The 21,668-nt window shown below is 42.6% G+C and overlaps 1 protein-coding gene and 1 pseudogene across 5 annotated transcripts in view; one reads left to right on the top strand and one right to left on the bottom strand.

Annotated features, from left to right (window-relative positions):
* The first annotated feature begins 382 nt into the window (after nt 1–382).
* Nucleotides 383–21,668, top strand: part of SENP6 (SUMO specific peptidase 6) — a 115,718-nt gene continuing 94,432 nt past the window's right edge. For 3 of the 5 annotated variants that reach the window (XM_037034359.1, XM_037034357.1, XM_037034356.1), the window contains exon 1: nt 384–995. In XM_037034359.1, coding sequence (XP_036890254.1) covers nt 944–995 — 52 coding nt within the window. In that variant the 5' untranslated portion in view covers nt 384–943. Of the gene's footprint in view, nt 996–21,668 lie in introns of all 5 variants that reach the window. The other 2 variants (XM_037034358.1, XM_037034360.1) reach the window with 1 other exon arrangement.
* On the bottom strand, nt 20,081–20,807 carry LOC118978739 (40S ribosomal protein S8-like; annotated as a pseudogene).

Genomic DNA, 21,668 nt, shown 5'->3' with positions numbered 1-21,668 from the left:
CTCCTCAGACAAGTGAACTTTTAACATCTTCCTGAAGGGTAATCCTGGTGCCACAGAATCTCCATTCCGTTACCGGCCTGGACGGGAAGGAAGCGCGCCCGCACCGGGTCGGCCCCCGGCCCTCGGCGGTGGCCATTTGGGGCGAAACTTGTCTAGGCCGAGCCGAGGCCGGAGGGCCAGCCCTACCGAGAGCCCGGGCGCCGGGCTCCCCGAGTCGGTGACCCGGGTGCCGCAGCCAGCTCGGGGCGCGCGAGCCGAGCCCGGGTTCCTGGGGGAAAGCGGGCCGGGGGCTGCGGCGTCAGGGCGGGGGCGGGAGCCGGCAGCTCCGTGGGGGAGGAGCGGCGGCGGCTGGAGCTGCTGCGGAGACGGACGCGAGGCGGTGGCCGAGACCCACCCCTGTCCACTTGGACAGTCGCAAAGGCCTCCGCTGATGCATTCGCCCCTGGGCGGGGTGGGCAGACACCCGTAGCGGCGGCGGTGACTGCAGAAGCAGAGAGGGGCCGGAGGAAGCCAAGTAGAAGCCCCAGCTTGGCGGGTGCGGCCATTTTTAGGGCCAGGGACGAAGGGAGGCGTGTTTGCGCGCCGCCTGCCTTAAACCTCTCTTCCCGGGAGCCTGTGGCTGGGGGAGTTTCTCAGGCGGCCTGGGTGGGCGGTGGATGGGGAGTCGTGGGCCGAGAGGAACTGGGCCTGGAAAGCGCCGCCGCCGCCGCCGCTCTCATTGCCCCGGAGGGGCCTGAGGAGAATCCCGCCGCCGATAGGCCTGGAGCGTCTGGCCTTCTTTGTGTAGGCCTGTCTGGTCGTGGGAGCGCCGCCCGCCTGTCGGCTGAGTCCTAGGCCCGCAACCCTGAGGCGGTTATTCTTCTGCGGCCCGGCCCCTCTTCCCGGCGAGCACGGTGGCTGTGTAGGCCATGGATTGAGGAGGAGGCGGCGTGGGAGGAGGAAGATGGCGGCTGGCAAGAGCGGCGGCAGCAAAGGGGAAATTACTTTTCTGGAAGGTACTTCTATATCTTCCCATGCCGGGGTGCGTAGGGAAATACAGGAAAATGTGCCCCCCCACCTCCCAATACCCGGATATTCGGTTATTAGCACTGAGTAGGTCCGGGGGCGGTGGAGGTGCAAGGGGGCGGGGGCTGCCCGGGCTATGGCGGGGAGGGAACGTGCTGTGAGAGCGCTGGGTTCGAGTCCGTGGGTGCGAGGGTCCTGGTCCGGACCGGGGCGGCGACAGGGAACGCCCCGACTGGGCTGCGAACCGGGTTAGGTGGGCGTCCTGTGGGAGTGCATGCGTAAATGCAACATTTTGGGATTTTTTTTTTTTTTTTTTTTTGGTGGTGGCTTAAGGATGGGAGCAATTGCCTTCGGGTCTTGTTGGGTGTTCATGGGGAGTTTCAAATTGCTACAATTGGGTGACATTGGGGGCCAGTCTAAGCAGGATGGAAGAGCTACTTCTACTGAGTCAGTTTTATACCTCCTGGTTCTTCTCTTTCGCAAAGCTGCCGGCTTCCTTTTACAGTCATCGTTCACATTAGGCCTGCCTTGTCTGATAGTCTTACAAAATGTGTTTTGCTAAGCTTATTATATAAAATAATTTATCAGAAAAAAGAATGCGATTAACGAATTCAATTTTGGGACAGTCACCAAAGCCAACAGACAAAGTTTGGATGGTTGCATTTTTGTTCACTTGTGAGGGCAAATTAAACATAGCTAGTCTTAAGAAAAACTCTATCTTGATTATTGTTGGGGATGGTGGTAGTGGGTAACAATATCGTACAGCTTGTGTTATAGGTGGTGCTAGGTGCGTCATTTTTTGTTTAGGTATTGAAACCTCAAAAGACAGCTTACTGATACTTATTATATTCCCTAAGCAGATGATTCTGCTTTTGTATTGTGGTAAGTTTCAGGCTTCCATAGGCTTTAAGAAAATTAACAGAGAAAGAGCAATTTGTTGTTCCACTTACTTTATGCATTCATTGATTGATTCTTGTATGTTTCTTGACCGGACTTGAACCCCACAACCTTGGTTTATCTGGGTAATGCTCTAACCAGCTGAACTACCAGGTTAGGGCTTCTTCCTATACTTCTAATTCCGTTTAAATTTTGAGTAGATGAACATAGGATAGAAAGAGCACAAATAAAGCTAACAGACATAGGACTGATGTGAATTTCAAGCTGTTACTTTGGTTTATTCTAATTTAAGCATCTGTGAATGTCCAGGTGTGATGAATTTGTTTACGTCTCCATCATTCTCATAAAGAAAGCAAATGGTAAGTTGTTTAGTGTGGGGAGCTTTGTCTGCAGAGCCCCTCTGTCTGCCACGGATTAGGGTAAGTCTACCAAGACATGATCTGCTTGGGGAGGAAAGGTGGCCAAGCTCTCAAAGGAGAAGGGCCAGGAGCTTTCTCCTCCACGGGCTTTTATTGGGTTCAATTTTCACAGGAATACAGGTAAAGCTCATTAATCATTGTCAGGCAGTAAGATCAAACAATAAACAACATGCAAAGAACTGTGAAGGCTTATTCTGAATCAGGGTCAGTTAGCTAAAGGGCTATAAAACTTTGGGAAACAAACTCATTTCCTGCTCAGACCCTTATCATTTAATTGATAGCATTCTTAGTACAGCAGGTTTCAGAGGGTTTTATGTATTCTTTCTTAGGCCTGTTAGCCCCAGGGAACTGCCCGTTCCTGCCCTGGGCTTTACCACCCTCCTGCATTGTTTCAGCCTTAATTGAGGTGGGGGATGCTGGCAGCCAAGAGATTAGGAGACTTCTTACAGACAGAATGAGGACTTAGGCTATGAGGACTTAGGCTATGTCAAAGCTGAGGGCCGAGGGTCCATCACCCCCCTTTTTCTGTAGCCCCTCAAGTCCTTCCCTGAAGGCCCGTTTGTGACCATGCCTGTCTTAGGCCATCCCTCCCTTGAGGAATCTTACCTGTCATTGGCTAACCAGTAATCCACCTGGGACCAAGCAGGGTGAAGTAAAGGGGGCACAGGTGGTGACACCACCAGGGAGTTAAGTGACTTATGGTCCCAAGGTCTCTTTATTCAGCCTTAGCCATGGATCGGGGCGGGGGGTGGGGTGGGGTGGGGGGGTGAGGGAGGTTACAGCTTCTGAAACCAGGCAGGGTGGTTCCCAACAGTTTAGAATATGAGCATGAGGGAATGCAAGGATTTCTTTTTTTTTATTTTTTATTTTTAATTTTTTAAAAATATATTTTATTGATTATACCATTACAGTTGTTCTATTCCCCCCCTTCATTCCCCTCCACCCGCACACTCCCTCCCCCACCATTCTCCCCCCTTAGTTTATAACCACGTGTCTCAACTTCTTTAGATTCTATATTTCCCCCACTATTCTTGCCCTCCCCCTATCTATTTTCTACCTACTGTCTATGCTATTTTCTGTTCCTTCTCCTCCCTCCTCCTCCTCCCACTCCCCTGTTGCTAACCCTCCATGCGTTCTTCATTTCTATGGTTCCACTCCTGATCTAGCTGTCCTCTAGGTTTGCTTTTGTTTTAGGTGTGGTTGTTAATAACTGTGAGTTTGCTGTCCTTTCACTGTTCATATTTTTCATCTTTTTTTTCTTATATAAGTCCCTTTAACATTTCATATAATAAAGGCTTGGTGATGATGAACTCCTTGAACTTGACCTTATCTGAGAAGCACTTTATCTGTCCTTCCGGAATGCAAGGATTTCATTTATGAGAAAATGATTTTCACATATTTTACTGAATTTAAAAAAATAAATGCAGTAATTACTAATTTTATATTTTTATGTTTAATTCTTTGGTTTTTTACATGTAATGAGAAAATGCTCCATTGTAACTTGCCATACATTTTGTATTACCATGTTTAAACATATTCAAAGTATTTCTTCATAGGCCAAATATCTGCATAGTATACTTTCCTTAAGCTCCAGTAGACTATTTGAAAAACTGGTACATGGTTTTCATTCACTCATGAAATATTTATAGCACCCTGCTTAGACCCTGTATCAAGGTGATTCTAGCAGTGCATAAGATAGTTAAGGCCCTTGCCTTCATAGAACTTATATTTATTTTAGTGGGAAGGACTCATAATAGCTAAAAATCAGTCCATGTAGAATAATGTGACCCAAAGTTTTCACATAGTTTCCTTCTTTATTCAGGTCTGCTCAGACCTGACAACCTGCTTGAAGTGTCACACTGCCACATACACATACAAACCACATGGTATTCCCTTTTACTGTTTTATTTTTCATATAGCATTTATCACATGATGAATTTATATTTTCATGTTTTTCAGTCCTACCAAAAATAAGCTGCATGAAGGCAATGAACTTTGTTTTTTCACCGTCATATTTCTTGTATCTGGAACGTAGTTGTTAATTAAATAAAAAAGATGGCAGTCATATGATTAAAGCTGTGGAAGAAATATACATACAGAACAGTGAAAAAAATGAGAAAGCGATTTTACATGGGTTTAAAGCCAGGAAAGGCCTTCTGAGGAGGTGACACCTGAGTTAAGGTAACACCTTAACTATGGAGCACTGCAGAGAGGATGATGCATATGAAGTTCTGAGATGATAATAATACATGATTCCATTTGTTAAAGTCATTATGGGTGAAATATAGCAAGCAAAGGAGAGGGTGATATGAAAGAGAAGCAGCAGATTTATCATACAAGGTCATGAATTTTTATTTCATTTTGAGAAGTGGGAAGTCATTGAGTTTGGGGCAAAGAGGTAGCTTTAATCACTTTATTTTATCTTTAAAAAAATCACTGCTCAGTGTGGAATGAACTAGAGAAGAGCATGAGTTAGAATTTTATAGGAGTTAAAAATACAGTTTTAGGATAGGAGTAACATTGGAAATTAGGGAAGAGGAGTGGATAGATATATCAAGATATATTTGGATGTAGAGCTAATAAAATATAAAGAATTGTAAAATTGAGGATCAGAGTAAAGGAGGGATCAAAGATGACTCCCAGGGTCTTTATTTGAGATGTTGGAGGGTAATTTCATTTTCTGAGATGGAGCAGGCAGTAGAGCATCAAGAAATAAGTTAAATAGTTATGCTTTGGTCAAATTGAGTTTGAAGTGCCTTTGTTTTAAATTGTTTTGCATGCTTTTTAAAAATATATTTTATTGATTATGGTATTACAATGGTCCCATTTCTCCCACCTTCACTCCCCTCCATCCTGCATGCCCATTCCTACCCACATTCTTCCCCTTTAGTTCATGTCCATGTGTCATACTTATAAGTTCTTTAGCTTTTGCATTTCCCATAGTATTCTTACCCTTCCCTTGTTTATTTTCTACCTACCATCTATGCTACTTACTCTCTGTATCTTTTTCCCCTCTCTCCTCCTCCCACTCCCCTGTTGCTAACCCTTCATGTGATCTCCATTTCTGTGGTTCTGTTGCTGTTCTAGTTGTTTGCTTAGTTTGTTTTTGTTTTATTTATAGGTGTGGTTGTTAAGAATTGTGAGTTTGCTGTCATTTTAGTATACTTGTTTTTTATCTTTTTCTTAGATAAGTCCCTGTAACATTTTATATAATAAGGGGTTGGTGATGATGAACTTCTTGATCTTGACCTTATCTGAGAAGCACTTTATCTGTCCTTCCATTATAAATGAAAACTTTGCTGGATAAAGCAATCTTGAATGTAGGTCTTTGGATTTCATGACTTGGAATACTTCTTTCCAGCCCCTTCTTGCCTGTAAGGTCTCTTTTGAGAAATCCGCTGACAGTCTGATGGGAACTCCTTTGTAGGTGACTGTCCCCTTATCTCTTGCTGCTTCTAGGATTCTCTCCTTCATTTTGGTCTTGGCTAATGTAATTATGATGTGCCTTGGTGTGTTCCTTCTTGGGTCCAACTTCTTTGGGACTCTCTGAGCTTCCTGGATTTCCTGGAAGTCTGTTTCCTTTGCCAGACTGGGGAAGTTCTCCTTTATTATTTGTTCAAATAAGTTTTCCACTTGTGGCTGTTCCTTTTCTCCTTCTGGTACCCCTATAATTTGGATGTTGGAATGTTTAAAGATGTGCTGAAGGTTCCTAAGCCTCTCCTCATTTTTTTTGAATTCTTGTTTCTTCATTCTTTTCTGGTTGGATGTTTCATTCTTCCTTCTGGTCCACTCCCTTGATTTGAGTCCCAGTTTCCTTTCCATCACTATTGGTTTCCTGTGCATCTCCCTTCATTTCAATTAGTTTAGCCTTCATATGTTCCTCTAATTTGTGACTATAATCAACCAGGTCTGTGAGCATCCTGATGACCAGTGTTTTGCACTGTGCATCTGAGAGGTTCGCTATTTCTTGGTTGCTTAGAGTTATCGGCTCTGGGGCTTTGAGTTCTTCTTGAACCATATTTTGGACTGTTCATGCCTGTTATGTATGAGGAGCGGAGCCCTAGGTGTTCACCAGGGCGGAGCAACTCAGTTGCTGGGTTGTGACACTATATGTGGGGGCGGGGTCAAAGGAAATCAATGGCAGTCCCCTCTGCCTCCTCCTGTCGTCAGGGCCGCACGGTCTGTCCCACTTTGTGCGAATGTGCGACCACGGTCAGCTTGTCACCTTGTGCACTCACTGGGTTCGCCTGCTGGGGCCTGCATGGTCTGTCTCACTGCTCACTCCTCTGCTGCTTTGTCTGCTCGAGAATGTGTGACCTCGGTCAGCGTGCCCTGCACCCTCACTGGGTCTGCGCTGCTACCCCGGCTGCCTGGCTGCCTGGGGTCAGGGGATCTCTCCTGCCTGACCCTGCTCCGCTGCTGGCTCCGCCCCTCTTACTGGTCCGGTTGAATGGTTCGTTGTTGTTGGACTTCTGTATAGTTCAATTTTCTGTTCTTTGGCTGGGTCTTTGTTCTCTAAACCTTTGTTGTATTCAAACTTGGTTGTGGGAGAAGGCACAGTGTTTCCACCTATGCCTCCATCTTGGCGGAAGTCTAATTATTTTTTAGAGAGAGGTGAAGGGAGGGAGAAAGACAGGGAGAGAAACATAGGTGTGTGGTTGCCTTTTGTACACCCCCAACTGAGACCTGGCCTGCAACCAAGGCATGTGACCTGACTGGGAATCAAACTGGTGACTCTTTGGTTTGCAGGCTGGTACTCAATCTACTGAGCTATACCAGCCAGGGCTGTTTTACATTCTTATAACCACTAAGTATATATGCTCTTACCAACCAATTCCTTTTCTGGTTTTATCGGGGAAAAGGAGGCTACAGGCTACCTTCGTACTTTATTTTGTTTGTATAGTATCACACTAAAATTGTGTGAATTTAATTAGGCCACAACTTGTATTACATTTTTTTTCTTTTTGACTCGTTTCTTTCTCTTCTATTCATTTAACATTTCTATACCCCCTTTCACTTGTGATAGTTTGGCAGGTTTCATTTTGTTCACCCATCGGACAGATACCTATTGAGCAACTGTCATGTGGTAGTTACAGTGCTGAAAGGCATAATGATGACCAGGGGTAAATGGTTTCTTCATGGAGTTTTAGTCCAGTGGGGAAAGTCAGTGATCAAATAATCACACTTGTAAATGTAAAATTGTAACTGTCAAATGCAGCCAACTGGGATTATTCACAGTAATGAGAATTTGATCTAATCAGAAGAGTTTGAAGGGTGAATAAAAGAAGAAAATGTAGAGAGATGGTGGTTTCCAGGGAGAGGGAATAAAATTAAGTGAGCATGGCATGTTTAGGGAGGTAAAAGGAGAACAGTGTGGTGCTAGCAAGGAGAGTTGTACAAGATGAGATTGGAGGTACCATTATCAGATTTGTTTCAAAAAAGATCACTGGCTACCATATAGACAAAGCTTTAGAGAGGAACAAAAGATTATCAGTGAGACCAGTTAGGAAACTATTGCAGTATAGGGCAGAAGTGATGTTAGCTAGCTTGTTTTTGTAACCTTTCTTTTGGTATTTTTCCCCTTCTTTCCTCTGTGGAAACTCTAACAAATTTACTTCCTTGCACATTGTTTCTTTCTTTTTTTAATGCTGCAGTTGTTCATATCTAGCTTTCTTTCCTTTTGCCTTTTTTCTTTTACCAAATAATTGCCACACCAATATTTTCTTCCATTTTTTCCTGCCTTCCCTTTTATGCATACCCACCCACACATGTACACACACCCAGACACACCCCTTTGTTTTTCTTTTTATTCTGAGCCCTTCTCCCTTTGGACTTTGCCCTGTAGGCTAAAAAGACTGCAGTGTTTCTTGTATATCAACAGAGTTTCTTGTATCTGCAGATGAGAAGTGTCTCTCATTTCCCCTAAGCCATACTTAGCCATACTTGTTATAAATGCATATAAATGTAGTTTAACCCAGTTAGTTTGTCACTTTTGCTAGGGACAGTAAATACTTCACAATAACCTCTTAACTGAAGCACACTTTCTTCTAAATGACCAGCATTCCATGAATATGTGCAACCTGCTTGGGGAAACACACCACAAAGTTCTCCATTTTGCCTGCTCCTCTTTTTTTTGATTGCACTACTTTTAGAAACTACAGCATGGGTTCCTTGTTTATTCCTTATGAAAGTGTGTGTATTTCCTGGTTTCATCCCAGAACTGGATTCATAAATTCTACTTATCACTTGATTTCATGTACTCACATGGAACAGTAGAGTAGAAACTCACTTGGAATGGAAGTGATTTTGATTAGAAATTCATTGAGAAAATGAACTCAGAAGCCGGAATGCTGGAATTCAGCATCTAGCTCTACTACTTACTAGTTGTATGATAGATTATTTAATCTGTTTTCATATGTGTAAACCAAAGATACTAATTGTAGTTATCTCATAAGGTTGCTATAAAGATTGGATGTGTTACTGTATATAATATTAAATTTTAGAACAATACTAGACATATAATTAAAAAAACTATGTGTTAGTTGGTGTTACTATATTTATTTTCCTGGGTAGAGAAAAGAACTTCCTTATTTTGCTTCTCTTCTGTCTTGCCTTCTATTTTATTTGAATTCTTGTTTTTATTGTTCTTCTTTCACTTATTTCTTTTTCTAGGTGTTAGCTGATTGTTCAATTATGTGACCCATAGCAAATAACTGGGGAAATCAGAACTGGAGCTTGAGACCTAAATTACAGCCTCAATGTCCTTCAGTATTTTCTTCCTCCCTGCCTTCTTTATCCCTTTGCTTCTGCATTCTTCCTCTTATCTACTTTACCTTTTGGAAGTAGGTTGGACAAGAGAAGAAAAAATAACAGAATTTGGGGGGGGGGTTATCATTTATTGATGAAACAGAACTCTAAGAAGGTGAAAGTGGAAGCCACAGATCTAAGGCCCTAAGAAATTACACAGCGTTACGTCTGCCACATTACGTTCTCTTGGCTAGAAGGTGACAGAGCCAGCCCAGGTTCAAGGGAGGGTGATGTGTACTGTGGGCATGGTGTCTGAGGTGTTGTGGATGTGACAAACAAATTCACATGGACTGTAGAAGTTCTATGGAGAAAAGGAATGGCATGGCCACTCTCTGAGTAGAGTGTGCTGACCCCTGCCTGGGCAGGCTTTTATTGCTTTTCTGGGAACATTACATCAAGGAAGGGCCTCACTTGTTATGCATAAGTTTGCTTTAGGTGATTACCTTTTACAGATGACAAAAGGATGTTGCAAATGCAAGGGAAAAAGTGGTTGAGCTGGTTACACTCTGTCCTTGGGAGGTTTAGCACAGACTTTAGGAAGGTACTTCAAAGATATGCATTAAACATTTTCTGTCTTAACTCAGGGTAAGGGAGTTTTAGCAAAAGCAAGCCTCAGAGCAGCCTAGATACAATGCAGGCATGGTTCCCCATGGGAAGGCCAATCTGTGGGCCTGGGTCCTGTGTGTAGCCTTGCACCTGTAGGTTTCCCCAACCAGGCCTGAGTTATATTCAGTTGTGGACCGGTTCCCTATAATTCCCCCCTTGTTTTTAGTTAGGACTGCTACTGTGGTGAGACCCACACTGCTTGCTACTTGCTGGTCTTTTATATGACCCTGGGAAAGTAATTTGTAAATGCATCGAAGTACACAAAGCATTATTAGAATCAGTAAGCAACTGGTGGCTCTAAGGATCCACACTCTCAGGTTAAGTCCATCAAACCAGTTTTTTGGGTTTAGTCATCAAAATTATCATGGAAGGTGTGGAACATTTTCGGTTCAGTAAGGTGTTTGATGTCACTGAGCAGTTGGTGGAGCTCAAGCTAGAGCTGATCAATTTGTCCTCAAAGATTGGTAGGGAATGTGCCCTGCAGGCAATGATGAATATCTGCCCAGGAATGTTGGCTGGAATTCCACACAGGTTAGAGAAGTCTGGATTGGAAATGTCCAATGGAGTGGAAGTGGGTCACGTCCGGGGAAGCCTTTTCTGTGCTACAGCTTCACCCTCTTCACTCACACCTCCAGAGGTCCTTCTGGAGTGGAAACACAAGCATACCCTCTTCCCCAAGTTAATAGTTCAACTGGACCTTCCCATCTTCCTTCCCCTAATGGGTCTTTGTATAAGACCAAGGAGTGTGGGCTTGCAGGACTGTTTTGCCAGGGTGTTTGCTTGTGGGTGACTTTAGATTATCATCACAATTCAAAAAATTGTGTGTATGTATATTGTTAGCATGGTTAAATTCCTGGAGGATGTTTCCTGAGTCCCCCTTTTTTGTTTATTTAATAATGTTTTAAAAGTTTGGTGAGCTCTTACAACAATTGCTTGACCTGTAGGATTATAGGGAATACCTGTTTTATGCTGAATTCCCCATTTTTCTAAGAAAGCCTGAGTGGTTTGTGCAGTATATCCCGGGCCATTATTAGTCTTGATTTGTTGTGGACAGCCTAAGTGTCTGAAAGCCTGGAGCTCTAACATTCTTTGCTGATTCCTCAGTGAGGGGAGGGGCCTGTGGAGCATCTGAGTAAGTGTCTACTTGGAAAGACACCCCCCTGGTGTTTCTGCAAGCTGCACTGAGTTTGAGCAGTGAGTTAATTACTCTGTTGTTCTCAGGACCTGGTAGTTCCTAGGTCTAGAATTAACATCTATTTGCCAGATCATTTGAGGTTGCAACCCTCTGGGGTTAATGCTGAGAGTAGGGCAATTTTCCCCACTGAGTAAGGAGGTCCTTGTCCCAGATATTAAGTGGGGCAGGAAGGACATAAGGTTGAATTCATCCAATTTGCCCATCTAGACCAAAACATTTGAGACTACACACCTTTTCGGGGTTGAGAAATGCTCCCTCTTCCAGTTATAGAAATGTAAACAGAATAGAAATCCCTTTTTCAAAAGTAAGCACACTGGCAGTTTCCCAAAGCATGGGGGCTGCTGTCCCTTACCTCAGGGATGACCTGGCTAGAATGCCTCTTGTGACGTGCTGTCTGCATCAATTCTAAATCTGCTGCTAGGCACTTCTGGGAACCATGGCCCCAGGGGTGGACCCCGTGGGTCGGGTCTGCACCCCACACTGGGTGTGGAGAATGGTTGCTTCCACGTCCATGAAGAGACGGGGAGGTGAGGGAGATTAACCCCCCCTCTGCCACTGACCATCCTTGGCAGAGAGACCCGGCCTGCCACGTTGCGAGTGTGCATGCACTGGCACCTCAGCCATGCTCACCAGGAGTGGCCTCGACACCCGCCGCAGCTGGGGCAGCCCATGGGAAGGGCCCGGCTGGTGCCCGTAGGTCCCTTCTCTGTTTGTCTAAGCTTTCCTGATTATGAGGGCTTCCCTGTCCTCCTTTTCCCCATATTTCTAAATCTAAAGTTCCCTTATCTGAGAGATATCTAGCAGCCTTAAAAAGCTGCTGAATTAGGCTAAAACATTGCTCCTGTTTCTTAGAGAGCCTGCTCCCCATAGAAACCTTTAAAGAAATTTCTTAACAAATAAAAGAACCTTTTTTGAAATTCCTTCTGCTGCAAGTGCAGCAATTATAAAACCAATTTCAGTTTCACTTTCACTCTGCACCTTTAAATCCTACTTCTTGCTAGTGAAAAGAATGTAGTGGGTCAAAATGTGCTGTTGGTGGAAGACAGGGAGGGGTACTGTATGTTCCGGGTACCCAAACCCCACTTATGGGTCTCTGGTCCTCCCCTAAGCGTCTGAGATTGTGAAGGGGGAACTCAAAAGTGCTAGGGGACCAACCTTTATATTGGGCATTCCCAGACGAACCAGAAGTTAGATTAGGCAGTGTTGGAGGTCCCTATAAGGCCCCGGCATGTCTCAGGAATTGATCCCAGACACCCTAACAAGGTTCCAACCCACATGAGAGCACCTGATTTCATGAGCTGAGGGGAGGAAGTGCCTTTTGTCTTCAGAGCTTGGCAGATGCCAAATGCTCTCATACAAAACCTGTGACTAACACTAATTTCTTCTGGGAAGTGATCTTCAGAGTCTGGTAGAGACCGAAGCACTCATTCACTATCCACCTTTCCTTATGTGGATGGAGGGAAAAGGCAAAATTGAAAGGACTGCAAGAGGCAGCCTAAAAGAATCTGCTGAGATACTTGTAAATAACCCTGTAACTAGTTGCTGTTTTTAAAACTGATCAAAGGGAAAGTCTTTGCTCTTTTTTCCAAGCTTACACCTAGTTGGGGAGTATGCTGCAGGGTTGGGTTTGTGTTTTTATGCTGTGCCTCTTGTTGAGTGGACTTTTTGCTTGCGGCTGGTGTGAAACCTAGTGTTCTGTGTTCCAAGTTATCCTTTTACAGGTGTCTTTTAGCAGCAAGTGCCCTAGTGGCTTTTAAGTCCTCAACCTATGCCTGTGAAGTATGACAAATGCTTGGGAGAGAGCAAGTCTCCTGCTTACTAAAGAGAGTGCAGATGCAAAATGGCTGCAAGAGAGGGCGACTTCTGAAGAAATCCCTTTTTCTCTGAAATCAAACACACTGTATGATCTTACCTAAAAGCACTCGGTGTCATCTGCCCTTATCTGAGCTTGATGCACTCACTCAAGCCAAGGTGGAGTGTTGTCCACAACTGTGACTCACAGCCCTGGGTCCCTGTTTTGGGTGCCAGATAATGCAGACTCCGACCAGCGGTGTCTGTGGTGTTGTGGGTGCCACAAATAAATTCACACGGACTGCAGAAGTTCTGTGGAAAAAAGGACAGTATGGCCGCTTTGAGTGAGAGAGCACCCCGACCCTTTCCTGGACAAGCTTTTACTGCTTTTCTGGGAGCATTACATCAAGGAAGGTCTTCATTCATTATGCACAGGTTTGCTTTAGGTGATTACCTTTTACAGATGACAAAGAAAAGGCTGTTGCAAATGGCAAGAGAAAAAGTGGTTATACTCTGTCCTTGGGAGGTTTAGCACAGACTTTAGGAAGGTACTTCAAAGATATGCATTAAACATTTACAGTCTTAACTCAAAGTGAGGGAGTTTTAGCAAAAGCAAGCCTCAGAGCAGCCTAGATATAATGCAGGCATGGTTCCCCATGGGAAAGCCGATCTGTGGGCCTGGCTCCTGTGTATAGCCTTGTGCCTGAACATTTCTCCAACCAGGGCTGAGCTACATTTGCCATTGCCATGTGGACCAGTTCCCTATAGGAGGGGAATTGGATCCACCATTGAAGGGGAACAGTGGCAAAGAGTTTGTTGCTGTCTTTAATCTATGCAATCATCTTTCCTCTCTGATAACTATTTGGTATTTTTTTTTAAATTCAACAAGGTCATAGTATGTCTTAAATTTGAAAATGACAATTGTTATCAGATGCAAAAGTTTCTAATATCTGGACAGTTTAGGAAACTAGTAAGAACAATTTATAACTTGTTTCAAAGGTTTAAATAACAACATAAACAGTCATTATTTTTGACTTATCTTCGATCAGGGACTGATGCAAGAATTTCTGAAACCAGGGAAGTATTATAAGAAGACAAGATGAAGGAAGTTAGAAACTTTTTCTTTTTTTTCTTTCATTTATTGATGTCTGGATCATGATGGAGTTGTTATTGTAATCTTTTTTATTTTCATAACATTAACTCTTAGAAAACATGGTTACCATTTAAACATTAGAAATTAAACTAGCACTGTATCAGACATTTCTCTTGAGGGCATACTGATGGCCAATAGACACATGAAAAGGTGCTCAACATCACTAATCATCAGAGAGATGCAAATAAAAACCACAGTTATTATCTCACATTTGTGAGAATGGCTATCATTAGTAAATCAATAAACAAGTGTTGGTGAGGATGTGGAGAAAAGGGAACTTGTGGCACTGTTGTTAGAAATGCAGACTGATGCAGCCACTGTGGAAAGGAGTATGGAGTTCATTCAAAAAATTGAAAATGGGACTGCCTTATGACCCAGCAAATTCTACTTCTGAAAATATACCCAATGAAACGCAAAACACAAATTCAAAAGAATATATGTTGATTGCAACCCTATATTGATTGCAGTATTATTTTCTTTTTTAAATATATTTTATTGATTATACCGTTACAGTTGTTGTTCTATTCCCCCCTTCATTCTCCTCCACCCTGCACACCCCATCCCCCACCACTCCCCCCCTTTAGTTTATGTCCACATGTCTCAAGGTCATTAGATTCTATATTTCCCCTACTTTTCTTGCCCTCCCCCCTATCTATTTTCTGCCTACTTTCTATGCTATTTTCTGTACCTTCTCCCCCCTTCTCCTCCTCCCACTCCCCTGTCACTAACCCTCCATGCGTTCTTCATTTCTATGGTTCCACTCCTGATCTAGCTGTCCTCTAGGTTTGCTTTTGTTTTAGGTGTGGTTGTTAATAACTGTGAGTTTGCTGTCCTTTCACTGTTCATATTTTTCATCTTCTTTTTTTTATAGAAGTCCCTTTAACATTTCATATAATAAAGGCTTGGTGATGATGAACTCCTTGCATTTGATCTTATCTGAGAAGCACTTTATCTGTCCTTCCATTCTAAATGAAAGCTTTGCTGGATAGAGCAATCTTGAATGTAGGTCTTTGGATTTCATGATTTGGAATACTTCTTTCCAGCCCCTTCTTGCCTGGAAGGCCTCTTTTGGGAAATCCGCTGACAATCTGATGGGTACTCCTTTGTAGGTGACTGTCCCCTTATCTCTTGCTGCTTCTAGGATTCTCTGCTTCATTTTAATCTTGGCTAATGTCATTATGATGTGCCTTGGTGTGTTCCTTCTTGGGTCCAACTTCTTTGGGACTCTCTGAGCTTCCTGGATTTCCTGGAAGTCTGTTTCCTTTGCCAGATTGGGGAAGTTCTCCTTTATTATTTATTCAAATAAGTTTTCCACTTGTGGCTGTTCCTCTTCCCCTTCTGGTATCCCTATAATTCGGATGTTGGAACATTTAAAGATGTCCTAGAGGTTCCTAAGCCTCTCCTCATTTTTTTTGAATTCTTGTTTCTTCATTCTTTTCTGGTTGGATGTTTCGTTCTTCCTTCTGGTCCACTCCCTTGATTTGAGTCCCAGTTTCCTTTCCATCACTATTGGTTTCCTGTGCATTTCCCTTCATTTCAATCAGTTTAGCCTTCATATGTTCCTCTAATTTGTGACTGTAATCAACCAGTTCTGTGAGCATCCTGATGACCAGTGTTTTGCACTGTGCATCTGAGAGGTTCGCTATTTCTTGGTTGCTTAGAGTTATCGGCTCTGGGGCTTTGAGTTTTTCTTGAACCATATTGTGGACTGTTCATGCCTGTTATGTATGAGGAGCGGAGCCCTAGGTGTTCACCAGGGCGGAGCAACTCAGTTGCTGGGTTGTGGCACTATATGGGGGCGGGGTCAAAAGAAATCAATGGCAGTTCCCTCTGCCTCCTCCCGCCGCTGGGCCACGTGGTCAGTCTCACTGCGCACTCCTTTGCTGGTTTATCTGCATGTGCGAATGTGCGACCATGGTCAGCCTGCCCCACACCCTCACTGGGTTCCCCGCTGGGGCCTGCGAAGTTCGACACTGGGGCCTGCGCAGTCCTCCGCTGGGGCCTGTGGGGGTTTGTCTCACTGCTCACACCTCTGCTGGTTTATCTGTGCACAAGTGTGTAACCGCGGTCAGCCTTCCCTACACCCTCACTGGGTCCGCGATGATACCCCAGCTGCCTGGGTGCCTGGGTCGCCTGGGTTGGGGGGATCCTTCCTGCCCGACCCTGCTCCGCTGCTGGCTCTGCCCCTCTTACTGGTCCTGGTTGGGTTTGTTGTTGTTGGACTTCCGTATGTATATTTCAGTTTTTTGTTCTTTGGCCACGACTTTGTTTACTAAACCTTTGTTGTATTCAAACTTGGTTGTGGGAGAAGGCACAGTGTTTCCACCTACACCTCCATCTTGGCGGAAGTCTCTGATTGCAGCATTATTTTCAATAGCCAAGATTTGGAAGCAGGACAAGTGTCCATCACTGTATGAACAGGTAAAAAAACTATGTACATTTATACAAGGCAATACTACTTGGTCGTAAAAGAATGAAATCATACCACTTGCAACAATATGGATTGAGCTAGACTCTAGCTTCTAGAGGGTATTATGCTAAGTGAAATCAGTCATAGAAAGACAAATACCATATAATTTCACTTACAGGAAATCTGAACAGTGAAATAAATGAACAAATAAACTCGTAGAGTCAGAGAACATTTTTAAAATTATTTATTTATTTATTTTTAGAGAGAGGGGAAGGGAGAGGAACATTGAAGTGAGAAACATTAGTGGTTGCCTGTCATATGCTCCCTGACAAGGGACCAAACCCACAACCCTGGCATGTTCCCTCACTGAACCAGCGACCCTTTGCTTTGCAGGACCATGCCCAACCAACTAAGCCACACTGGTTGGGGCCAGAAAACATTTTGATGGTTGCCAGATGGGAAAGGGTTAGGGGTGAAACAGGTTAAGGGCTTGGCTTAAGAAGTACAAATTGGCAGTTACAGAGTAGTCATGGGGATGTGAAATACAGCACAGGGAATGTAGTCAATAATATTGTAATAACTGAGATGCTGGGGAGTGCTAACTTATTGGGGGGATCACTTTGTAAGTCATATAAATGTCTAACTATTGTGCTGTATAGCTGAAATGAATATAATGAATGTCAACTGTAATTGAAAGAAAAAAGTATAGTTGTACCTTGGTACCCATCATTCATTAGTTCTGATGAGTGGTGAGCAAGCAACGATTGATGAAGCATTTTCTCTTGTGGAGTGGTGTCATGACTTATCAAGTCCTAGCAAGTGTGACAAATGGTGAGCAAGTGCCAAATGCTGAAATCTTTTTTCTTTTTCTTTTTTTTAATTTATTTTATTTTATTTATCTTTAGAGGGGAAGGAAAGGAGAGAGAAAGAGAAACATCAATGTATGGTTGCTTCTCCTGCATCCCCTGCTGGGAACTGGCCCCCGCCAGGAACTGGCCTGCAACCCAGGCATGTGCCCTGACTGGGAATTGAACTGCGATCGTCTGGTTCGCAGGCCTGCGCTCAGTCCACTGAGCTACGCCAGCCAGGGCTGAAATCTTTTTTCTTGTCAAAATGAGATGAGTACAATGTTTGATGAGTTCTGAGGCCGGCGAGTGCCAAGATACCATTGTAATTTAAAAAAAAGAAAGACCTGCGCCTGTAGGCTGCAGGCACTGAAGCAGATTGCTCAGAGGAGAAGAAAAATAGAGACAAGACAAATATTAAAAGATAAATTTTAAAAGTTAAAAAATTTAGAAGTTAAAAAAATCCTACACTATCAGTGTAGTTAAAATCAGTTAAAACACAAAGTTAAAGTCAAAGTCAAATCCACAAAGTCAAAGTCAGACTGTTAATGGTAACAGTTACCACCCACTTAAATTGTTTACTTAAGTCACATTATTTGGAGTGATGAAACAATGGATGATCCATTGTCATTTGCAAGTTGCCATCATCAGCTAAAAAAAACCGAGTAAGGATGTAGAGATAATCTGTGCAATATTCATTTGACACTAAAGTGGTGTTGCTTTCAACCCCTATTTGGGGGGCTGCCTTAGGGTTTTGTACTCCAGAATCTTTTGCATCTGTCACCAAAAATTAGGACATCTTGACTCCTGAGAATATAGACTTCCAATGCTAAAATTTGGAACAGTCTTAGGCAAACTGGAACATTTAGATATTCTGCTTTATCCCAAGGTAACAACTACCTTGAGGCCATCTGAAACTCTACACTCAAGTAGTGAAAAAGCAAACCATATTCTCATCTTGTCCTTGGAGTTGGGTTTGTCTGTGTGTGTGCGTGCACTATTTCAAATAACATTTCATGCTTGGTTTTGAATATTATTTTTCTTCTCATATTAATTGTATTATAATCTTTGAAACAGCAGGTAGGAAAACAGTGCTGATATTCAATGTTTAATACAATTTCAGTTTTTTCATTTTTTGCAAAGATTGAGGCCATTTTTTAGGGCATGAAGATCTAGAAATTCCCTGAGATTTGGTTGTAGACTATAGAATAACCTTGTCTTTCCTCCATTCAAGAATCTGTAAACTTTCTGCCCCCTCAACCTTGAATGTATAAATCTGACCCTAAATCTTGGAGATGTGCTGAAGATACTGCCACTTCACCATCATGACCTTGGTTAACTTTGCCTCCATGGAAATCAATATCTTCTCTGCCTCTGTAACTCCAATGGCCACATTTTGGATGGAATGGGTTTTAAATGTTTGACATGTAATCTTTTTTCTTCAGTCTACTTTGGTCTCCATTTTGTATTATCAGGAAATAGCAAAGAATGATTTAATTTTGTCACAGTAGCAATTAAATCTGAGAATCTTCATCAGCATTCTCTTCACAAGTTTGCATTGGAACTTTATGTGCATCAGCATGGGATAACTGTGTTTTAAGAAACTGAGTGTTCTGTATAGAGATAGAGCTGACTACATTACTTTGGGGTAACACCACTTGATATTTATGTTCCATCGAAGATACAGCAATACCAACAGCAACAAACTGCTGCCTGATGTTGGCCTTGGATAGAACTAACTGCATGTTGGCATCCTGCCAGAAGGTTTAAATTGCTGGATCCTTAGGCAAAGAATACTGTGGTTTTGGTGACTCACAGAGGAACCTAATTTATTCTTTCCAAGAATATAATATATTCAGATTTCATCATGAGGTAGTATTGGACAATCTGTCTTCTGTACCAGAGGATGAAGGTTTTGTAAATTAGTAATTGGAGAAAAAAACAGCTCAGCTAGATGATTCCCCCCCACCCCCTGTTTTATACAGCATTTGAGAGTTATTTGGTGGTAGCTTGACTGGTCTCAAGGTTCTAAGATGGCTTTATTCAAATATCTGGCCTCTGAAAGGTATGGGAAGTTACAGCCTGAAGGCCTCTTTATGTGGTTCTATATCAGGGTACTCAAACCTGTAACATTGTGGGTCAAGGCTCTAATAAACAACCTGTGGAGAATCTTGACAGGTTCTTGAGAAAGAGTGGGTCTATAGCACTACAGAACCATCTAAAATTGCTTTACTGAAATTTTCTGACATTTGCATTTAATTCTGCATGTTTTCTTGCACTGCTTTTCTATTTCTACATTGCAGAAGTTAACTTCTGTCTCAGTGATCCTTTTAAAAAATGTTGTCCTTTTTTCATTATTATAAAGTCTTATCAATGACAGCTTAAAAATTTTAGAAAGTATTTCACATTTATGTGAAGTAGAAAGAATAATACAACAATAATTCATGTTCTATTTCCTAGACTAAAGAAAACATCATCAATACAGTTGAAGCTGGGGTAAACCCTTTTCTTTTGGCATCCTCCAACCTCCTCTCTAGGGGTAAATACCATCCTTGCTTTGGTAGTTTTCATTCCTATTCATTTCTTTGTACTTAACTTATTATGCATGTGTCTCTGAACATGCATTATTAGTGTGTATAAATTATTTTGCATATTTTAGTATATTTTATAATGTTATACTTTTCATTCTTACAGCATGGTTTGAGAGTTTAAATAATGTTGATAAGAATCATTCTAGTGCTTTCATTTTCATTATCCTTTACTGTTTCATAGTATGAATATACTACACTTTGTTTAGTTTGTGGAAATTTAGGTTGTATTCAACTTTTTACTATTATGTACATTGTTACTATAAATATCTTTGTATATCTTATTGCTACTATTAACTTTTTTCCCCCCTTAGAATGAATATCTTTATTACAGGAGTCTAGTTTTTTTTAACATGAAAGAAAGAAAGAAGAGGATTTATTTGCCTTTACGGGCCTTAATTTTCCTCAGATAGAACTCCAGCTCCTTGCCTTCTGGCACATAGCCATCTGCTTGGCCACACTGGCCCAGTCTTGAACCAATACATGCAAGAAGTCTGCTCTGCTGGAACTGCTCCTCCAGAAGACTGCGATTTTGGCATTCTGCTTCCTTTCATTGTATTTCTTCCGAATTTTCTTTCATCGTTTTCTGTTTAAAATTTCTTCCTCTTCAGGAGTCAGCTTGGTCCCCTTCTTATGGCCCAGGGGCAGTACATAGTGGAATTCATACCACTGTTGGTATGGTGTACTGTCAGTGAGCATGATGCAGTTCTTTACTAGGTCTTGGTTCAGACCACTTCATTGTTGAATGCATTGTACACAGCATCAATAATCCTTGTTTTGTGCATACAACACTCTGAGCCCCAGGAGAAATTGCCCATGTCCAGCTTCAAGGCTCAGTGCTTCTTGTTGCCTCCTCGCACACAAACTGTGTGATGCATTGGGGACCAGTCTCACTGTTGGCAGCAAAGTACCTCTGCTCGTGTTTTCACTTCTTGTGGTAGGGCTTCCTCTTGCCCGGAGTCTTGTGGTGCTTGTGCCACTTGTCCGGAGAGATTCCCATGGTTTGGTGCTGGCTGGAAAAGAGAGCCGATTAACTTTTTTGAAAAGAGCATTTCCTGTACATGTTTGTGTTTCTCTAGGGCAGAATTCAGCAAACTTTTCCTTAAAAGGCCAGATAGTAAATATCTTATATTTTGCAGTCCACATAGCCTATGTCACAATATTTCACCTGAGTGGTGCCATTTTAGCAAGAAAACAGTCATAGGTAATACATAAACAAAGGAGTGGTTGTGTGCCAGTAAAACTTTTTAGACTCTGAAGTTTTAATTTTCTTATAAATATCATACAACATGAATTTCTTTCTTTCATTGTTTTTACTTATTTATTATTTTTTTAATATATTTTATTGATTATACCATTACAGTTGTTCTATTCCCCCCTCTACATTCCCCTCCACCCGCACACCCCCTCCCCCACCATTCTCCCCCCCTTAGTTTATAACCACGTGTCTCAGGTTCTTTAGATTCTATATTCCCCCCACTATTCTTGCCCTCCCCCCTATCTATTTTCTACCTACCATCTATGCTATTTTCTGTGCCTTCTCCCCCCTTCTCCCCCTCCCACCCCCCTGTTTCTAACCCTCCATGTGTTCTTCATTTCTATGGTTCCACTCCTGATCTAGCTGTCCTCTTGGTTTGCTTTTGTTTTAGGTGTGGTTGTTAATAACTGTGAGTTTGCTGTCCTTTCACTGTTCATATTTTTCATCTTCTTTTTTTTATATAAGTCCCTTTAACATTTCATATAATAAAGGCTTGGTGATGATGAACTCCTTGAATTTGATCTTATCTGAGAAGCACTTTATCTGTCCTTCCATTCTAAATGAAAGCTTTGCTGGATAGAGCAATCTTGAATGTAGGTCTTTGGATTTCATGATTTGGACTACTTCTTTCCAGCCCCTTCTTGCCTGTAAGGTCTCTTTTGAGAAATCCGCTGACAGTCTGATGGGTACTCCT

Source organism: Sturnira hondurensis, unplaced genomic scaffold (assembly GCF_014824575.4).
Source record: "Sturnira hondurensis isolate 20B ecotype Veracruz unplaced genomic scaffold, ASM1482457v3 Scaffold0022136, whole genome shotgun sequence".
Classification (NCBI taxonomy): Eukaryota; Metazoa; Chordata; class Mammalia; order Chiroptera; family Phyllostomidae; genus Sturnira; species Sturnira hondurensis.
Note: the sequence above shows the minus strand (reverse complement) of the source record. Positions and strands in the feature narration are given on the sequence as shown.